The following is a 20,175-nucleotide window of genomic DNA, read 5'->3' as shown; positions in this document are numbered from 1 at the left end:
CTTGCCAGGCCCTTAATCTCCTGACCTCAGGTGTGAGAGTGAGGGTTAGATAGAAGGTAAGACTCTTTACCCCTCACCTGTTGACAGAAGTCCAGATGGGTAGGGAGGGAGACGCCCACCGCTGTGGGAAATGAAGTGGAGGGTCAGCAAGCTAGCTTGGCTGCTCACAACTCTATTCTCTTTCTGGTGCGTACATGAGAGCTGGGGGTGTAGTTCAATAATGGAGCACACGCCTAGCAAGCGGGAGGCCCCGGGTTCGATCCCGGACCTACCCCAGCCACTTTCCTAGGCTCATTGGGTTGGCTGTAAGCGTTTACATCGGTAGGGGCGGCTCCTTTACTGCCCACCCTTTTGGAAACATCTCAGTGCTTATAACTTCCTAACTAGGGGAGTGCTTTTCACTAGGATGAAACGCCGGTTTCTAGACATGCCCGGGCAGCCGGGAGGCCGAAAGCTCGGCAGCTCGCCAGGCACTCGGCCAACGCCGGGCCTCCAAGCCCAGCCCGTGGCCCGCGCGTGCGCCTCGGGACGCGCCTGGCCGCTGGGGCGGGGCTTCCGGCGGTGGGGGCGCATGCGCCCCGGCGGCCCCGCCTGGTTCCTGGGAGGCTGGCTGCGGCGACCGTGGCAATTTGGGGTGCGCGTGGTGCAGCCGCGTTGTGCGGGGTGAGTGTTAGGCAGCCCGGCTGGCTGTGGTCCTGCCTGGGCTTCCCGGGAGGCCGAGGCCCCGCGCCCCTAGGTTCTGGCCGCCCCGAAGAAACCCGGCGGCGGTGCCGGGAACGTTGCTTCCGGCGGGCGCACCTGCGCCCGGAGGTGACGTTTCGGTGCCCACCTGAGCTGCGGGCTGGGGGCGCTGGGTCTGGGGTTTGTGGGGCTCGTTAGGGGAGACAGGCTGCTGCTCACTGTGCGGTGCACTTCCGGGCATGTGTGAGGGACAGTCGGCTGGCGCACGTCGTGGGCCCGCGGCCGCGGAGCGTGCGGGGACCACGGAGCCGTCGCCCCCGCGCCCTGGCCTGGTTTCCCACCGTACCTTCTTCCCCTCCTGCACCCTGCCCCAAGCTGTCGTTCTTCTCGAGTATCCCCCCAGTGTGGCCTCCTCGATCCCTCTATTGCTATCCCCAGTATCCTAGCCCGGCTGGGCTTTTAGACGCGAATTGGGCCGTGCCGTCGTCGTCGCCCTGCATAAAAGCCCATGTGACCTGTGACCTGGTTCCTCGGCGCGGAGGCGCCGAAACTCTGCTGCTCTGGCCGGCCGTCAAGTCCGTAGTGCCAGGACTATGAAAAGGGACAGTTGCCCCATGATGAAGCTTGACTGTGTACTGTACGATACTCTTTAGGATTTACACGGGGGTGGGGTGGGGGGTTCATCGGCCAACCCAAAGGAAGAATATCTTTTATCCCCCGCCTTCTGTCTTCCCAGGTTCACCAGCTCTTCAGCACTGGCCTGACCTATCTCATCGTGAAGTGTTCGCTTGTGGCCTCGTTAAAAGCCTAATCTTGCTGCGGATGCTCCCTCAAATGTTACTTCATCAGAGAGGCGCCTCAGCCTCACACCTGTCTCTGTGATTTCAGTTAGGTTTCTCTCTCTCTCTCTCTCCCTTTTTTTTTTTTTTTATCCCTCAGCTTTTACTTTAGTTGCTGTCCCGAGTCTTGTAAATTCAGGGCCCTTTGTTCTGTTCTGAAAAGCCCCATCGGTACACTTTCCCTGGGCCTGCTTATTACTGAAGGAGAGTTACTCAGTACTGGAGTGTTGGTGGTCTATGGTTTTGGGGGGCCAACCTCAGGTACCCTCAGTGTTTGTTACCCATCAGTGCCTTTTGTCTGCTAACAGACATCTGTTCTAGACTCTTCTCCAGCCCCCATCTCAGTTTTGTTCCCTGACTCAGGAGCTGCCCAGATTTCCTACTTCATGGGATATTTTCTCTGTGGTCTACTTCAGCTTCTTTTTGTTCTACACAGATTTAGGTATATGGGGAGTCATCGTTCTGCCACTGCCAGAGAAAGGTGTGTCATGCCTTCTGGTCTCTTCCACTGCGGTCCCGTGCAGGTGCTCAGCTTTCTGTGTAGGTCCTCTCCCATGTCGGTGCCAGCCGTGGCATTCTCTGGTTCTTCTTCCCCCACCTTCCAGCACACCCATTGCTACTTTATCACTCCAGTTGTCTCTTTTCCACAGCCAAACTCCTTAAAGGAATGGACCACCCCTGATGGCCTCCATTGTCTTGTCTCCTGCTGACCTGACAACCCACTACAGTCCGGTGTTTGTCTCCATTGCTCCACTGAAATGTCTTTTACTGAGATAACAAGTGACCTGCTAGTGTCCAGATCTGATGCACCCTTTCTGGTTTCCTTAGGTGAACATGCTCTATCATTTCCCACTTTTAATTATTCCCTTTTTCTCTTTTATCAGTTTCTCCCAAACTTCATCGTTTTAACCTTGTCTTTGTACTGCAATATTAATAATCTCGGTTGAATAGACAATATTTAACTTAAATCCTGTATGTGTGCAAGTAAAAAACAGAAGTATTGAATTCTAATTCTTAAAAGATTGGGACACCAGGCTTAGCCTTCCTCCTGAAAAGTAATCAAAAGGCTCCCCCAGAGGAAGGATTTTACCCCTGCTTTGTTCACCTCTAACCTTGCCAGTGTTACCCAGATCCCTGACATGGGGTAGAGCCTCGTAAACTCTGGAGCTGCTGCTCCTGATGTGGCCCCACATCCTACTGACCTTTCCCTTGAGCTCAAATTTGCATTCTGATTGAACACTGGGACAAAGGCTCCTTTCCACCCCCCACCTTTTTTTTTTCTTTTTTTTTTTTTCTTTTGAGACAGGGTCTCACTGTGTAACACAGGCTTGCTTTGAACTGTATGTCCCAGGCTGGCCTTGAACTTGAGATCCTCCTGCCTCAGTCTACCTAGTGTTGGGATTACAGAGATGTGCCACTGGCAGAAAATGGCTCCAAGAGACTACTAAAACATGCTGTAGTAAGCACCTGTCTTCCTCCATGCTTTTTATGTGTAAGTTGAGATAGTCTCCTTCAACTCAGTCTCCTTCAACTTTACAGAGGAATGAAGGCAGCGTGCATTCTGGAAACTATATAGTACTTTGAGTTTTGCTGTTTTCTCAGAATAGTGATGTGCTGTGCGATCCTCATTTAACAGCGTTGGGGGACAGTGGGAGCTGCAGACTCGTTCAGTTGCAAGATCCAGGGCTGCTGAGAAAGCCAGCACCCAGCCCTCTGTGGGGTGCTGCTGTCTCTGGAGTATTTACTAGAACTGCTGAGCAGAGGTCCCATGCATTTTACATCTTGACAGCTGTTGATAAATTGTGCCTAGAAAGGCTAATTGGCTTACTCCCTCTCTCCTGAAGTATGTGATTCCTCCTTGTCTGTATTGTGTAGTATGTCTGCTAGAGTGAGAGGAGAGAAATTATATTATATATTGAAATAGTTATTTCTGAGAGCATCTTAATGAATTGTTCAGAGATTCTGATTTGTGTAAGACAAAGCTGCTATTCTTTAGATGTTCAACATAACAGTTTTGTAGTGTGAGATTCGTGCTGCAGTCCTCCCTTACCTCACTGACCCTGTGTGTTAGAGGCAGTGGTGCTACTGCAGTGTAGATGATTTGTGCCTTGGAAGCAGCCAGACCACTCCAACTCTTTTGGAACAGTCCCTGGATCTCGGGATTGGGGTGCTTCTATTGTGCTGCTGCTCAGCTGGCTGCCCAAGTGCCCTTTGTTGATGTCACTGCATTTCGTCTTCTGGTTGATTTTTATTATTAGAAGACTTATAATTTGGGTCCCTTAGGAAATTAATACTTGGAAAATTGAACTTGTGTAAGCAGGTTATCACCTGATGAATTGAAAAGTCAGTTTATTAATTATAAAATATTTTAAAAACTGTAATGATCAATGTGGCCGTAGCCTTATCATATTTTTTCCTCTTCCTTTTAGACTGTAAGGAATGCCAAGTGAAGGAAGCCCCCACTCCTGTTCGACTCAAGAGCAGGAGCGTTTGCAGAGTCTGCCTGTCAGAGCTGATGAAGAAACACCCATGGAGCAGGAACATGATGGTGCTGCAAAGGTGGGGGAGCACCTGCCTTCTCCTTCTCTCCCCTCCGACTGTGAGCCATCCACCTCTGCTGAGGGCTGCATACCAGCAGCTGTGAGGAGAGGCCCGGCCCTACTGCAGATCGACAGACATCAGATCCCGGCCGTGGAGCCCAGTGCACAGGCCTTGGAGCTGCAGGGCCTGGGTGTGGACGTCTATGACCAGACTGTGTTGGAGCAGGGTGTGCTTCAGCAGGTGGACAGCGCCCTGCAGGAGGCCAGCCATGCAGCCCAGCTTGCAGATGCTGAGAAGGAGTATCAGTCAGTCCTGGATGACCTGAAGTAAGTGCTGCCCTCTTCTCTTTCAGAGTTTATGTGTAAACATGGTAGGGAAATTCAGGGAAGAGAGTTGTAATGTTCCAGCAACTGAGGCTTTTATTCAGGGGACAGAGGAAGTATGGATAGCCCTCCCCTCAGGAGCAGTGTTGCCCAGTTGGAGGGTTAAGTCCAGCTCAACAAGGCATATCTTGTGCTTGTGTAGCATCCTGAAGAGAGAGCTGTCTGGAAGCACTCGGACGCATAGGCAGGTGGCCCCAGGAGAAGGGTGCACCTTCAGTAGTTACCTGCTTGAGATACTGGGAGTATGTACTGCCCCCACATCACGTCACATTTTGCTGTATCCTCTGGCTTCCTCCCAGCTTGCTGTCCTCAAGCTGAGTGTCCAGTCCTTTGACAGCTTTTCAGATTTACATTTTTAAAAACAGTGGGAAAGAACTTTCTGCCTTTCCTTTCTTCTGTCCTTCTTTGAGGGTACGGTGGGGAGGTGGTAAGGTGAGCCTATAGGGTATTGTTCTGGGCAGGGGCAGCAGATGAGAGAGAGAAGTGGAGGCCTGGGTGTGCCTGGGGATGGAGGGTGGGAGCTGATGGCTACCAGCAGTACGGTGGTGGCTGTTGGCACTTCAAGGAGCTTTCTGCTAACAGTTTTCTGCTGTGTCTGTCCAGCTCCTATTTTGTTGTTGGCCATTAGGATAATAGGTGCTCTTCTGTAATTACAACATGACTTTGCGTGTAGAGGGCCCCAGCTCCTAATAATGACACATCTTTTATGATGATACAAAATATGTAGAACAGTAGAGACAGAGAGAATACTTCAGAGGCCCAAGCAGATTGACACTGTGTTGCAGTGACATTTGATGCCTTAAATGGCCAGTACTTGCACTGTTTATTCTGAAATTCACAAAGGATGCAAAGAGCAAATTGTAAAAGTGTCCAAAAACTGGATTTGTATTTTGGAAATTGTAAAATGTAGCTCTCTGGTGTCTGTTTCAGCAGTACTTTATTTTATGTTGATTTTCTGTCCTTTCACACCACAAAATTTAATGCTGTGGTAAATGAATCTTCTAGTTGTGTCGAAGAAGAGATCTGTCATAGATGTATGATTTATATACGAGAATATTTAAATATTTCTGAGACTTTTTCCAACTTTGGAAGCCTTCCATAACAGGTTTTAAAACCCTATGTGTGCTTTTCTTTATATAAAAGGACAACTTATGGTACATTGTCCGAGAGAAATGTTTTGAATAAAATAGATACTTAAAAAATACACAGGTATGGTGAGCAAGGCATCTTTGAGTAAGTGTGTAATTCTCACAGTTGGGAGGCTAAGGTAGAAGAATTGCTGTGAATTGTCAAAAACAAATTCCTTGTAGAAGGGATGACTATCTTTATAAATGGGAATGAACTGATCTAAATTAACCAGAGAAGAAAAATGTTAGTAATTATCTTAAATTTCTAACCTGTTTGTGGGCAGTAAGAATGTGTATTCTTAGTTTTTTTTTTTCAGCTTTAGTTCCTAACAAGTAAAAGAGACATATTTTTACCATTTTTCTCTGTATTGTGCTATGAGAAATATTAACATAGTAGGACATAGACTACGTATCTTATTTTTCAGGTCATGTACAACATCTCTGAGGCAAATTGATAAAATTATTGAACAACTCAGCCCTCAAGCTGCCACCAACAGAGACATCAACAGGAAACTAGATTCTGTAAAACGACAGAAATATAATAAGGTGATTCCAAGTGATGCATTGAGTATTACATTTTTGAAAAGTCATCAGCTAAGCTCACTTAATAATTTAGCATATTTATATCTATGAGGGGGAAAGCAAATATGTTTAGTTATACTAGAAATTTTGAGTTGCTTTTGTATGTTTATTCATCAGCTATTTCCTTGTCACATGCTCTGTTACACAGTATATTTAAAAGCCCACACACATATACTCCTGCCTGTGTTTCTGTATCCCTGTACAAGAGGTCCCCATGTGGCTTTGTGGCCTCCTTTCTCCTGGGCCTACCTCAGTCTTCCTGCATCAACTTGCTCAGCTCCTGCTGGGCCTGCGAGATTCGCACTCAGTCCTGTTTCTAGTGTACTTCCTTTTTCTGCTTAGCTCTTATGTGCATGGATTGTTTCTGGTGATGGAACCCCCATACACATCCCCTCTGCTTTCTCTCCTGAGAGCCTGGCCCTTCATCCTGACCTGGGCTCTGAGCACCCAGCCACACTCGGGCTGTACTCAGGGCTGTCAAAGATGTTAAGGTGATGTTTTTATGAGGTTTGAAACTCTTTAGGAGCTGTGTGCCCTTTTCTGGAAATACTTTGCAGTAGAAAGGAATGCCTGGTTTTGATTATTTGGGTTCTGATGGCGTCCTTAGGTCACTGTGCTCCACCCGTATTGGTGTGGACCAACTCCCTTCATGTGGCCCTCCTTTTCCTTCCACCCCTGCCTCTCTTACCTTGAAAGTAGCAGTCCAGATGGCAGAGCCCGCAGTAGCCCAGAGCACACAGGGTCCCACAAACTGGACAGGGCACGTTTAGCCTCCTGTGGTAGCATGTGAATTAAATTGATGGGCAGGCACCTTTGACCTTTGGCTTCTGGTAGACTGGTATTTCCAGAGTGGAGAAGACCAACCTTGGCCCCTTGAGGTCCTGCTCTAACTTAGTGATATGTTCCTGTCTTTAGCAGCTCCTCAGTGTTCAGAGATAGACTGTTCAGTGGGAAAGTGGGATTTAGCTGACAGAGAAGCTAATAAAAAACACATGGCAGGTCACTGGCAGGTTCTATTTACATTTAGGGTTTCCCCTTGGTCTATATTCATATTTGGAGTTGAAACATTTTGTATATATGTAGTGCTGGGAATCCAATACATGCTCCTCTACCACTAATGGAGTGGAAATTCTTTTTCCTGTGAAAAGGGGCTGTGTACCCCAGGCTCAGTTAGCTAGGAAGCTGAGTTTTGATGATGTCAATGGAGACAAGACAGAGAGGCATCTTGGGCGTGTAATGACACACAGCAGAGTGTTTGTCTTGACAGTTTTGTGGCTAGGCTGAATGATACAAAGGACATCATAAATATTGTAAGTTATCAGAGGAAAATGACTTAATTGACATTTATGTTTGTGTTTCTTATCTTGGTGGCCTGCTACCCTCCCATAGCCCATTGGCCGGAGAGCCCAGAAACATGAGAATTTCCTTTTGTGTGCGGTGTGTCACAGGGGACCAAGTAGGACAGCCCCACCCCCTAGTCAGTACAGTAATGCAAGTCTTGGGCACGTAGAGAGCTGGTGCCAAGCCATGCGGAGGGGCTTGCTTCAGAAAGGTAGGAGTTGCCCAAGTAAAGTTCTTGATAGTGATGGCCACGTGGGGTTTATGTTTCATTTGTACATTACTCATGATTATAGTTTTAAAATTTCGTGGCGGTACCATTTTTTATTTAACAACCAATCCCTGCCTTGCTGTCTTCTGCTTCTGGTATTTACAATCAAGGAACAGCAGCTGAAGAAGATCTCAGCAAAGCAGAAACGCCTCCAGGCCATCCTCGGTGGAGCGGCACTGCGAGTAGAGCTGGACTACGGCAGCCTGGAGGAGGAGGAGGCTGCAGGTGAGGATGCTGGCAGGAGTTTCCCCAGGTCCATGAGTCGGGGCAGTGCAAGGTGTCCTCTGGTCTTTGCCTGGGCTTTGAGAAATGGAGCAAAAGCAAAACATGCATTTCTTTGGTTTAGTGTCAAAACGGACTTAGGAAATTTTATCTCCTGCAGCATCAAACCTCTTGAGTCGTATGGCGTTTTTAGAGAATAAAAGTAAATTTTTATCTCTTCACCAGAGGCTGCTGACATACATTTTGTTTTACCTTTATTTTTTATTTTTTTAAAATTTAACTTTTTAAATATCTTTTTTCATAATTTTATTGAGAAATAAATAGCAATGAGAGAGTTTCAGATCAAATTGGTAGGACAGTTCCAATAATTAACACATTGCATACTCTCTTCCTAGTGGTTATTTGTTGTACAAGATGCAGACATGATATCCTATTTACAAACACTATTACAACAAATCCCTCTATTTATTGAATTAAGAGAATGTAGCTGTATATCTATCCTAACCGTTTTGAATACACATACAAAATCATCATTCATCTGTATCCCCCTTTTTTTGTTTAGTTCCGTCATTTAAATATTATAGGTGTGTAAACTCAGCAAAATATTCCAAAATAGTTCAGTAGACCATATGTTTTACCTTTAACAAACTGGAAATCTTGAGCATTCTTCTGTTGTTAGATTGATAAAGACAGCTAACCTCTTGGTTGAGTTACGTTTTGGATGCCCAGCATCATCAGGCAGCGTCCGCAGAGCTGCTCTGCATCGCTTTCAGGAGCGTGTCAGCAGGCTTTCCAAGACGCCATTCTGTTAAAAATCCTTTGGGTTAAACTACTGTGGCCAGGGTTTCATTGACATTTCTGCAGAGGATGGCTGTCTTTGGGAAGAGCTTTTAGGAAAATGTGTAAGCTCTAGAACTGGCTGTTGTTTTGTTTTTTTTGCGCTGAATGCCTTCAGGGCATGAGTGGCTGGCTTGAGTTGTGGGGATCTAACCACAGCAACCTGAGCCTGACTGCTTTGTTGAAGCAGCCACTTAAAGAACTGAGCTAAGGGGCAGGCTCCCAAGAACTGAAAGTTTTTTTTCAGGGGTTTGTGTATGTGTGTGTGCCTGTGTTTGTGTTCAGAAATTGTTTGAGGTCATTAGTGCTTGAAATATAGATCAAGACTTCTTAATGTTTAAGGTTTCTGAGCAAGTATTTTCTTCAGCTCCAGGGTTAATTGCTCAGACAAGAGAATTGTTACAAATAACTTTTTTTTTTTTTTTTTTTTTTTTTTTTTTTTTTTTTTTTTGTGGAACCAGGGATTGAACTCAGGCCCTTGCGTTTGCCAGGGAAGCGCTTATTCAACTGAGCCGTCTCCCTGGCCCTGTTATAAAGAACTTAGCAACAAGTCATAGAAAAAAAAATACTGGATGTGCTTTTAAAGTTCAGTCTCACAAGATATGCTAGTCCTGACTAGGGCTTTCTGCCACTGCAGTATCATACTGTCCTTGGTGAGAGGCACTTGTTCCTTTCTAGTTATATAAGACCTACTGTGTCTCGCTTTGGTAAAACTGTCCAGTGTTGCTAGAGGGTTCTTCACATCCAAGGGCCTCTTCGTCCTCACTTCCTTTAGCCTGTCCACAGTCACTGATGCTTCTTCTGCCTGCTGGAGCCTGTCTCCTGGGTTCCTTTACACACTCCAGTATTGCATTGTTGAGATAAAATCAAATTGTATTGCTGTAGATAAAAACAAATAACTAATCTGGGTGAAGTGACATGTGCCTGTAATCCTAGCTAATTAGGAAGCTGAAATGGGGATTACAATTTCAAGGCCAACTTGGGTAACTTAGTAAAATCCTGTCTTAGAATTAAAAAGGGGAAGGAATATAGCTCAGTAGTAGAGTGCTTACCTAGCATGCTCTTGGTCCCTGTATAGAAGAAAAAAACCAAAGAAACTCTGTATATAAACTTAGCAAAATTACAGTTTTCTGCAGTGTTTCCTACATTAAAAACTGTGTCATTGGAAAATGCAAGAATAAGTAAAGGGAGAGGTATACTATGATCATGGGTTGGGAGATGGGGTGTATGTCGTTCTCCTAACCAGCTATAGTTTCAGTGAAATTCTAATATAAACTTCAGGTTTTTGTTTTTTTGAAGGCAAATGGCATGAAGAAGGAGGTGTAAGTTAAGGGTAGAGGTCATTAACAAGATAATTTTAAAAATTTGTATATAGCTCATTGATCCAGAATAGCCTGGGCAATTTGTTGTTTTTTTTGTTTTGTTTTGTTTTGTTTTTTTGAGATAGGGTTTCTCTGTCCTTGAACTTACTATATAGCTAACATGGCCTTGAACTCCCAGTGATCTTCCTGCCTCAGCCTCCTGAATGCTGGGGCAGGTGACCTCAAAGAGGAACAGATGTCAAGGTTTGTCAGAAAGCTTTAGTCAAACAACAGTGTTTTTAGCACAGGAATACACAGGCTGACTGGCGGGACAGAACAGCAGCGCAGCCAACAGGCCCAGCTGCACCTGCCTACCTGACCTGTGACAGTGGAGGCCAGCAGTGCCGTAGAGAAGATCCCAGTTATGCTGTGTTAATTCACATGAAAACATAGTGAAACCTACTACACTATGCACAGGAATATGAGTAAATTCTAAGCATACAATGGATCTGAATACTAATGGCAAAATAATAAAGCTGTTAGACCATAACATTGAGCAAATATCTTTTATGATTGGGGTAGGCAGGGACTTAAAATACAAAAATCTCTGTGAAGGATCAAAGTTTTAAGTATAGTGTATTTTTTAAAAATTCATTTTACTGAGAAAGAAAATAGCAATGAAACAGTTTCAAAACAGGCTAGTAAGACAATTACAATAATACATTGTGCATAAGTATATTGTATTAAAAAACTAAGCCTTCTGTTTGCATAAAGGTAGTGTTTAGAGAATGAAAAGATGCACTGGCCAAATAGCTCCCTAAAAATACAAAAAAAAAAAAAAGGTAAGCTGCAGAGTGGGGAAGAACTTGCAGAATATGTGCAAATCAAGAGACTTAGGTCTAGAAGGTTTGAAGAACGAGACTTTTTAAGGCAGACAAAAATGGGTCAAAGACTTGAGCATTTTGTATACAAAAGAGTAGTCATCAGGAAAATGCACATTACGACCACAGTGTGGCCCCACTGCACCTACAGGAGTAACCAAAGTGAAATATAAGGGTTTGGACGGTTGGAACTATCAGTGAGTGGAACTTAAAATAGTGCCAATTTGCGAATCTCTTTTGACATTATCTAGTAAAGCTTAACGTGGAGAATTACACCTTTATCACCAAGATGTGTATGAGAGGATTCATATCAGCATTATTTGTAGTAGCCAGACCTGGAAACCACCCAGATGTCCATTAACAGTGGAAATGGAGAAATTACCCTGTGGCCATATAGAATATTAGTAACAGTTAACCAACTGCCATTTCATTCAGCAGATACCAGTATGCGTCACTCAGCCTAATGCTGAGTGAAAGCAGGTGGAGACAGGAGTGCACACTATCCATTTGCAACACATCAGAGCCAGATACAACTCATCCAGCATTGTCTCTGGGTTTTCTGGTGATTGTTGTTACGTGATCTGGGTGCTGATACAGGACTGTGTATTTTCTGAGTATTTACTTAGCTTACAATTTGTGCTCTTTGTTCTACATTTTAGTGCAAGTTTAATGAAAAACAGGCTGTGGTACTAATAATGGGCTGCAAGACCTGTAGATTTTAGAATTCAGATCATTCATTACCTGTTTAGCTAGGGGGCAGTTTTACCAATGAGGGAGGAGGTGTGATTTCTGGATGACTTCGTACTTGCTGTGGAATACCTTCCTGTTTGTTGTTGGTTCCCATACCTAACGCAGAGCTGCCCAGCAGACCTTCGGCAGTGAGGGGAGCGCACTTTGTGTTGTCTGTGGTAGCCATCAGCCAGGTATCTTGAGCATTGCCATGTGGCAAGTGCAGTTATGAAACTCAGATTTTAGCTAATCTAAGTTTAAATAGCCAAAGGTGACTGGTAGCTACTGTGTTGAGAACGCAGAGCTGACGTTTTGCTTTTCCTGTTTAGGTACGTGCTGTTTCCCTAGCTATCTGCTTTCAGTTTTATTGTCTCTTGAACTGAGGTCCCTCTGAATGTTAGTGATTAGCAACGGCCTGGAAGCTGTGGAGGCTGTTCTGGGATACTCTTTGGCTGATAAGGAGACATGGTTAAATGTATCCGTAACTAATGTATGTACTAATAGGCCTATCTGGATCTACAGAGAGTGTATTTCTAATGTGATAGTTTTATTTGAATTCAAATTCATTGTAACTGATACATAAAAAGATAAAACATGTATGGCACTGTGATATTTTGATACATGTATATTTTGTGTAATGTTTAAAAGGGCTGGACATGTCTGTCTCCCCAAACATTTATCATTTCTCCATGTGGTGACTTCCGTCCAGCTTTTCCAGGTACATTCTTGTTGCTGTATCATCCTCCTGTGTGATGGCACACCTGGACTTCCTGCCGACAGTGACTTCGTGTAGTCTGCATGTCGGCAGAACCCATCTTTCCCTCCCAGCACCCTCTCCCCAGCCCATAGTGACTGCCATGCCACCCTCAACCTCTGAGGTTCCGTGCCTGAGTGAGGTCGTGCCTGCTTGTCTTACTCAGTGGGCTTATGAGAGCCCTTCGTTTTTGGATATGACTGATTAATGTTCGTACTACATTTATACTGGGGATCGAACTCGGGACCTTGTGCTTGCCAGGCGGGCACTTATGCCACTGAGCTATGTCCCCAGCTGAAATCACTTTTTTGAGCAGTAGTATATTAAATATGGCATGATAACTGCTACCGTGCATTGTGCTATAAGCTTTAGCGCACTGAACTTAGAAGGAGTTCTTGGTAGCTGCTTCCTATTGATTGAAGAAGTGTACATTTCTGATGTATTCTGGGAAGTTTGACGCTGCTCTGTATGTCCCTTCTGTTTCAGAGCCAGGCCCATCCTGCCTTGGTAGCATGCTCATGCCTGCCCAGGAGACCGCCTGGGAGGAGCTCATCCGCACTGGCCAGATGACACCATTTGGTACCCAAGTCCCTCAGAAAACAGAGAAAAAGCCTAGAAAACTAATGCTTAATGAGGCATCAGGCTTCGAGAGGTATTTGGCAGATCAAGAAAAACTGTCTTTTGAAAGAAGGAAGCAAGCTGCCCATAAAAGAGCATCCAGAAAAGCCTCAGCCTCCGTCAAGTCTGAGCCAAGTGCAGGATCAAAAGAAAACAAACCAAAGCAGAGAAGCAAAGGTCTCTCGAATACAGACCGGCGCTTGAAGAAGCACATCAAGAAGCTCCAGAAGAGGGCGCTGCAGTTCCAGGGGAAAGTGGGGCTGCCCAGGGGGAAGAAGGCCCTGGAGATGGAGGTGAGGCCGCAGCAGGCCCAGGGAGACTCTGAGAGTGAGGAGCCCGGGTCCTGCCCCGTGGAGTGGGAGGAAGAGGGAGACAGGGAGGAGGTAGGGGCTAGCCTGTCCGGAGATGGCGCAGACTGTGAGCAGAGGCCTGTGCTCAGGGGCCACAAACACCAGAAGAAAGGCGCAGTGCAGGAGAGTGATGATGACTTTTTCCCGAGTTCTGGGGAAGAAACTGAAGCCACTGAAGACCAAGGAAGAACAAGTCACAAAGTAGTGAGGTGCCGTGATGATGGCGATGAAGAGTATTATAAGCAGCGGCTAAGGTCAGTCTACAGGGAGTGGAAACAGGCCATTTTCTCGCTTGGTGCTAGGTGTTGGTTTAGTACTGTGTGAGAATTGTAGGTGGCTACACTCTGCTGTACCCCATTAGTGCCAAGGTGGGACTTCCACAGCCGTCCTTCCTGTGGCTGACCCAAAGGTTCTTCACTCAGATCAGAGCATGTCTTGGAGGGAGAGGCTGGGACAGGAAGATGGAGAGGACCAGAGTGTAGCCATGTGGCCTGTACTGTGGTCACCCTGAAGTGAGTGCCAGGGCAGGCAGAGATAGTTACATTGTCTGTTACTCCTGGTGCGGTGGGGGGATGCTATTTTTGTGCTTTTGTTTTTCTTTTGAAGCAGGATGTGTACTGCAGAGGAGTGAAGTTTGCTTTCTGAAATACCCCCTTCTTTGCCTTGAGAAAAATCAACCTTTGCCGAATCATAACCACCTTCGTGACAGAAGTGTACTTGATATTCACAGCATCCTTCCATTTCACAGTTGTTTACACCAGAGCCTGACTCCTGCGGCGAGCACGTGTGATGCTGTGACGTAAGGGAGGGCACAGGGAAGTGAAAGTGTGTGGTGTGAAGTCACGGTCACCGTGGCCATGTGTCCTGCACGCCAGAAAGGCAGGCCGCACACTGCAGCCTCTCTGCCAAGTCCCCAAGCACCTCGCATGCATTAACTCTGGGAATTGTGAGGAAGTCAGGGAAAGGGTTCACAGTACTTCTAAAATATATAACATGAAAATGGCTATTTCTTAGTCCTCAGCAGTTCTCTATTTCTAAATGGAAGGAGACCTACTATGCTGTATTTCTCGTAGCTTTCCGCTGGCCTTCATGAGTAAAGGCTGACTGGCTATTTTTCTTTCATTGTTGACAATTGCTCATGACTCAAATGCAAATCCAACCTTCTCAAAGTGGATGCACTGGTGGTGTCCAGCTCTTAGGCAGTACTGTGTAGCTGAGTGGCTTCTATTTGTCATTTCCTCTGCAGCTTTAGTTACTGTACACACTGCATGTGTGTAACGTTGTTAGAGAAGTATTGCTCAATACTCTTGGACAGTGAGTACTGTTGGTCCTTTTCTGAAGTACTGTAGAATATTAATAAAAGTGTTAATCTTTACATATTGATTATAAATGGAGCAATATATATTCTTATTAAAATGAGTCAATGTTAAATATATTTAAAATATAATAGTGTTTTTGATCAAGAACAATTTATTTTGATTGAATTTTAAATATGGGTATAGTTTAATTTCATGGCAATAAGTTTGTCTTAATAATGTTAAGATTGTAAAACAATTTATTATTTCCAAAGCCATATCATAAGCCAGTTTTTTTGCTAAAGTTACAGTAAAACCTCAAATGAATTTCAGAAATATCAATAACTCTAATTGCCACCAAAATACGATAGCTCTTAAAATTTTATAGCTTGTTATTAAGGCAGTTAAGCTGCAGATATCCACTTTGAAATGTCTGTATTACATCTCCTTTGGTACTCTTTGGATTGGGGGATGTTAAAAGAAAATAAAATGTTCAGGATTGAGACGCATATTAAGAACGTTTGACAACTTCCAGTCATTCTGTAAGTTGTTTCTTGTTGCTGATCTTTGTATGTGGTTCAAATAGAAACAGTGTTTCTTTGAGTGAAGAAAAAGGGTTTAGGATTGCTCATGATGACAGATGACCACAGTAAAGCTATCATGTAGTTTATGATACAGAAAATAAACTTATGTTACTGGTCAGAACTTAGGCGCATGTATCTAGGCTGAGACCTTTGGGTAAAGCTTAACAAGTACATGTTGGAGAAGGCAGGTTAGTTATTGTGATCCCTGAAGCTCTTGAAAGTGGGAATAGCTGCCTGCTAGGCAGCTCATCCCCTGTCTTCTTGCAGCCTGAGAGTCATAGGCCTTTCATCCTGTCGGGGTTGTCCTGACCAGGCACCTTTTGACCTGGTGCTTTAGGCAGGTAATTCTCACTAGGCCTTTGCTGTAGCGTGGCCTTTTCTGCAGTGGGGAGTGGCAGTCATCATCTTGTTTTCTGTGGTTTGGCCCAGATCCCCAGGTCAGCCTCGACTGTTGTGACCACATTTTCAGCTCCCACATTTTCAGCTTTCCCTTGCCAGCCTCGGTGGCGTCCTCTTGTGGTCATTGTGCTGGCCCTTAGCCAGGATAGACTGCTGCTCCAAAGTGCATGTTCTGTTGCTTCTTACTCAGGGACATGTGTGCAGTGTCCACTCGTTTCCACTGGGGCATGGCTTTTTCTCAAAATATGTTGAGACTTTAAAAAGCTCAGGCCCAGGAGACTAGGAGCCAGATGAGACCAACGAAGCTAACGTGCATTCAGCATTTCAGTGGTGTGCTTGGTAAGTACCTCATGTTACTTGCATGGTCCAGGCTAAAAGCCACACAGCCCAGAGCCCCCCAAAACCCTAAACTGTCCCCAGCCGGGCAGTCAGGGACAGTGAGACCTGTGTCCAGATGTTGTTACTTCTGGTTGTTGATTGGCTGCCCTGTAGAAATGGAGGTCAGTTTCCATGCTTTCTCTCTGCCCTGCTTTGCACATGCATATCTGTACTTCGAGGCTGGCTTTGAGGGTTCTGTGCACGACTTATGGACTGTTAGTGGGCCTGTGGACAGGTAGGGCCTAACTGCAGGCCATAGTAGATTCAGCTTGAGAGGGTAGTGGAGGCTGGAGGAGACTCGTTCTGGTGCACGGCCTTGACTATTGTATAACTCAGGCATTTGGTATAGTTGTGCAGGTTTAGAACTTTCCACATTTGCTCCTAAACTTCAGGTTTATCACTGAGTGGGAAAGGAGTGCTGGCATGGTGGCCCTGACCTGCTGAGGGACTGTCCACTTGAGGAGGGAGAAGTGTGTGTGCTTCACCTGGCCTGCCATCCCTGGAGGGAGGTCATGTGGCCAGGGCAGGCTGGGGCCCTATCAGTTTACTGGGAGAGAGTGCCACATCGCTTGATGATGTGTGTCCTGTGTGCGGGGATCAGGAAGCGAGCACAGCAGCATTCGTACTAGCTGATTGCCTGCCTTGATGCAGTAGAACAGAAATGTCACCGATTCAGTCCTCTTCCCACAGTGGTCAGCACTGTTTAGGGCGAGTCTCCTTGCTGGGGGGACTAGGGCTAGTATTTATCATTTAGCTCACACCTATGAGCCATTAATTCTGTTTCCACCTGCCAGCTATTAAAGTTGCTCAGGTAACTGCCCCTGCTTCTTAGCAAGGAGCACAGGCATAGATGGAAGCAGAGCGCTCAGCCCACGCTCTGATTCTGCAGAGCCGAGGGAGCCGCACCAGAGGAGGTGCTGGCTTGGGAGGGTCCAACATGGGGTTGCAGGACAGGTCTTTGAGAAAGTGTGCCCAGGCTGTTCTCTTGCATGTCCACTTTGGGGACTCTGAGATGTCTGTGAGTCATGTTTTTTTTTTGTTTTGGGGTTCTTTTGGGGTTTGAACCCAGGGCTCTGTACATGTAGCCAAGTGCTCTACTGCTAAGTTATACCCAGCCTGCCATAAATTGATTTCATATACTTTTTTCCTTTTGGTTTTGTATCTGTTTCTTTGAAATCCTTCATGTGCTCTGTGCAGCGGGTGAGGGCCTGGAGGGAGCCATGCAGTCAGGTGGTTCAGCCAACACTGCACTGAAGTCTACTAAATGGATCAGGCCTCTGGTTCCATGCCTCTGAGTGCCCAGCACACGGGGGCGTAGGCCCGCTGTGGTTGGGGCTGTGGGGCCTGGAGGCGGCAGGCCACAGTCCACAAGAGCTGAGCACTGGGCTCATGCTGCAGTTGAGCTCCACTTATTCCAAGTGGAGGTCTTCTTTGTCACAGACTCTTGTTCAGCAAGAGCTGTGGGGGGTTGGAAAAAGAATTGTTGGTAAGGACATTGGGGCTGGAGGGGTACCACTCTGCGTGCCCTGCAGCCAGCTGAAGGGCTGCTAGGATGAACCTGTCCTTCTTCCCACGCTCACCCTGGTCGGTAGGCACCGTTGAGTTCCAAGGCCAGTTCCTCAGGTGAGCCCGTGGTGGGTGAAGCTGCTGAGGTGCTTCCCAGAAGCCACCAAGGTGGAGCTACTGCAGTGGGAAGGCTTTCCACCCTTGTTCTTCTTCAGCACTTCCAAGAGGCCCTGGCTTTTTAGACTGCGACAGTGTTACTTCCTGAAATTACGCCTGTATTTCTTGTTTGTATTCTTTAGGACTTTAGTCTTTGATTCTCTGCACACATTTCTGCACATTGTTGTAATTAAAGTAGGCAGTACAGGCACTGTACCGTAGTCCTTCCAAGTGAATCAGCATGCCCACGCCTGGCTAGGGGTGGAGATGACTTCTAAAGAGCTCAGTGCCCTGTGACTGCCTTGCTAGGTTGGGGAGGTGCATTATCCAGCTGTGGCCACTAGGTGGTGCCAAGAACCACCACTTGGCTTTCTCCTAAAACCAAGCCAGAAACCTAAGCAAGGGTTTGTCTGAACTGGACAAATGGGGAGATGGCCAGGGAATCTGGAATACCTAACAGGAGCAGTGTGGGAGGGGACAGAATTGACCTCCTGGTTTGGTTTAAACTGAGGCTGTACTATGAGTGTTGCTGTAACTTTCTACTAGTGCATTTTTGCTTTTGAAGTGTTTTTATTTTACATGAATCAAGTTTGAATTGAAAAGGGCTTCAGAGGACTCCATTTTTGTGGAATTCATGTGGAATGTTCACCAATAGTCTGCACTGCCTAGTACTGTTCCTCATTATTCTGCCCAGTGAGCAGCTGGCTGTCTGCACCCAGCTCTGACCTAGGTCCTGGTTTGGAGCGTTGGTGTTATGCATGTAGGATTCTGAGAGGAAGGAGGCTGTCAGCACCTTCACGTGTGGGGAGGGGTCTGGCCAAGTAGCAGAAATGTTGAAGAGAGATTAGTGTGTTTGGAAGGTGGCTGGGCTGAGCCGGCCACCGGGTGTGTGCAGGGGGAGCACAGCCATGGCCGACACGCCTGAATGCTCACACACTGGTAGTGCTTCACCTCCTGGGTCAGTGAGCTCACTGCTCCCAGCCTATCAGCCAGCTGAGGAGCCTGGGAAGCAGAAGCAGGGGGAGGGGGCTAGTGGGGTCACGTGGCAGCTTGGTCTGCTGCTGCTTGGGGATCCCCATGGGGGCCGTTTCCTACCTACCCTGTGGTGGAATCCTGCACTCCTGGCCTGTCCTTCTCTACCTGTGTCTGCATGGAACTTCTTACTGTTCCTGCTGCCAGGGGCCTGCTTGTTGGGGATTGCTTATACTTAAGCAAAACAGTTTCATTTGATTGTACCTTTTTTTTTTTAACGCTCAGATAACTTGTCTGAAAATCAAATAACTTCTAAAAATCAGAATGTAGTAGAAGTTTCATCTAGCTTTTATTCAGAAACCTGAAACCATGATTTGAAGATTGTTCTTGTCATCCATTTTCCTTTCTTAAGAAATAAGTCAAGGTTCTTTGTGATTTTTTTACTCTTTTTTTCTAGGAATTTACATTTTAAAGAGAAAAGAAAAAGTTACTCTTACGGTTGTTTCTTTAGAGAGCACACTGGCTCTTAAATGACAAAGCTGAGACACAAATGAAGACTAATTGTGCTTCCTGCACTACCCACACCTTTCATCCTGGGCTGCGGCATAATTGTCTGCATCAGTCTTAATTTACTCGGTGAGATCTGACTCCTAACTGAGGGTATTTCATCTGTTCACGTGTACCAATTAAGTCTACCCAGATAGACCATAAAAAGGCAAATAAGAAAAGTAAAACACTGAGTATCTCAATTTAGCAAATTAGACTAATCTGTAAGGGATTCTTAGCTGTCTGAAATAGAAAACCTATTGCACTACAAAAATGCAAGCTATATTAAATACCCAGCTTGGTGCCCAAATATATTTTTAAAAATCAAATTGTACTCATTGTGCTGCTGTTGTAGAATTTCTTTCATGGAGGTTGCAATAAGTAGGGAATGATTCTGAGATTGAAATTTCACTCTGTTAAGAATGATTTAACCGTATGATGTGTGGCTTCCCCCTTCCCATCAGTGCAAGTTTCAATAGTGCCAGGTTTGGTGGTCCTTGCAACATAAAAGCAATGCAAAGATAGCAGTAAGGACAGTTTTGGCCTTAAAGCGTTTTAGTGTGTGACTCTTGAAGTTTTAGAGGGCCTTGTTCATTGGACCAGATAATCACTGGCTGCTCATGTTTGACATTCTCATTGGTAGATATAGCTTGTCCCTGTTGTGGTTGGCGTAGCTGTTACATACTTGGTTTGTCTGTTATTAAATGTTTCTCGTGATAGTTTGGCCCAAACCATCTGTACTCAGAATAACTGCTAGCCTAATTTTCCTGTTGCCTGGGCGAGTTTGCTGCCTTCCCTGGCGTAGTGTTAGGTTGAGGAAGGAGTTATGTTATTGTTTCTCACATGGAGGTAGTCTTTAGACCTTAGTGTTGACAGTTCTTTAAA

General features: G+C 45.8%; 1 protein-coding gene across 2 annotated transcripts in view; it reads left to right on the top strand.

Annotated features, from left to right (window-relative positions):
• The first annotated feature begins 579 nt into the window (after positions 1-579).
• Positions 580-20,175, top strand: part of Ercc6 (ERCC excision repair 6, chromatin remodeling factor) — a 67,985-nt gene continuing 48,389 nt past the window's right edge. The window contains exons 1-5 of one of the 2 annotated variants that reach the window (XM_023707256.1): positions 580-634; positions 3,950-4,387; positions 5,997-6,117; positions 7,873-7,987; positions 12,973-13,708. In XM_023707256.1, coding sequence (XP_023563024.1) covers positions 3,960-4,387; positions 5,997-6,117; positions 7,873-7,987; positions 12,973-13,708 — 1,400 coding nt within the window. In that variant the 5' untranslated portion in view covers positions 580-634; positions 3,950-3,959. Of the gene's footprint in view, positions 664-3,949; positions 4,388-5,996; positions 6,118-7,872; positions 7,988-12,972; positions 13,709-20,175 lie in introns of both variants that reach the window. The other variant, XM_023707255.1, reaches the window with a different exon arrangement.

This window comes from Octodon degus, unplaced genomic scaffold (assembly GCF_000260255.1).
Source record: "Octodon degus isolate 3935 unplaced genomic scaffold, OctDeg1.0 scaffold00285, whole genome shotgun sequence".
In the NCBI taxonomy this organism is placed as follows: domain Eukaryota; kingdom Metazoa; phylum Chordata; class Mammalia; order Rodentia; family Octodontidae; genus Octodon; species Octodon degus.
This window is presented reverse-complemented; position numbering and strand designations above follow the sequence as displayed.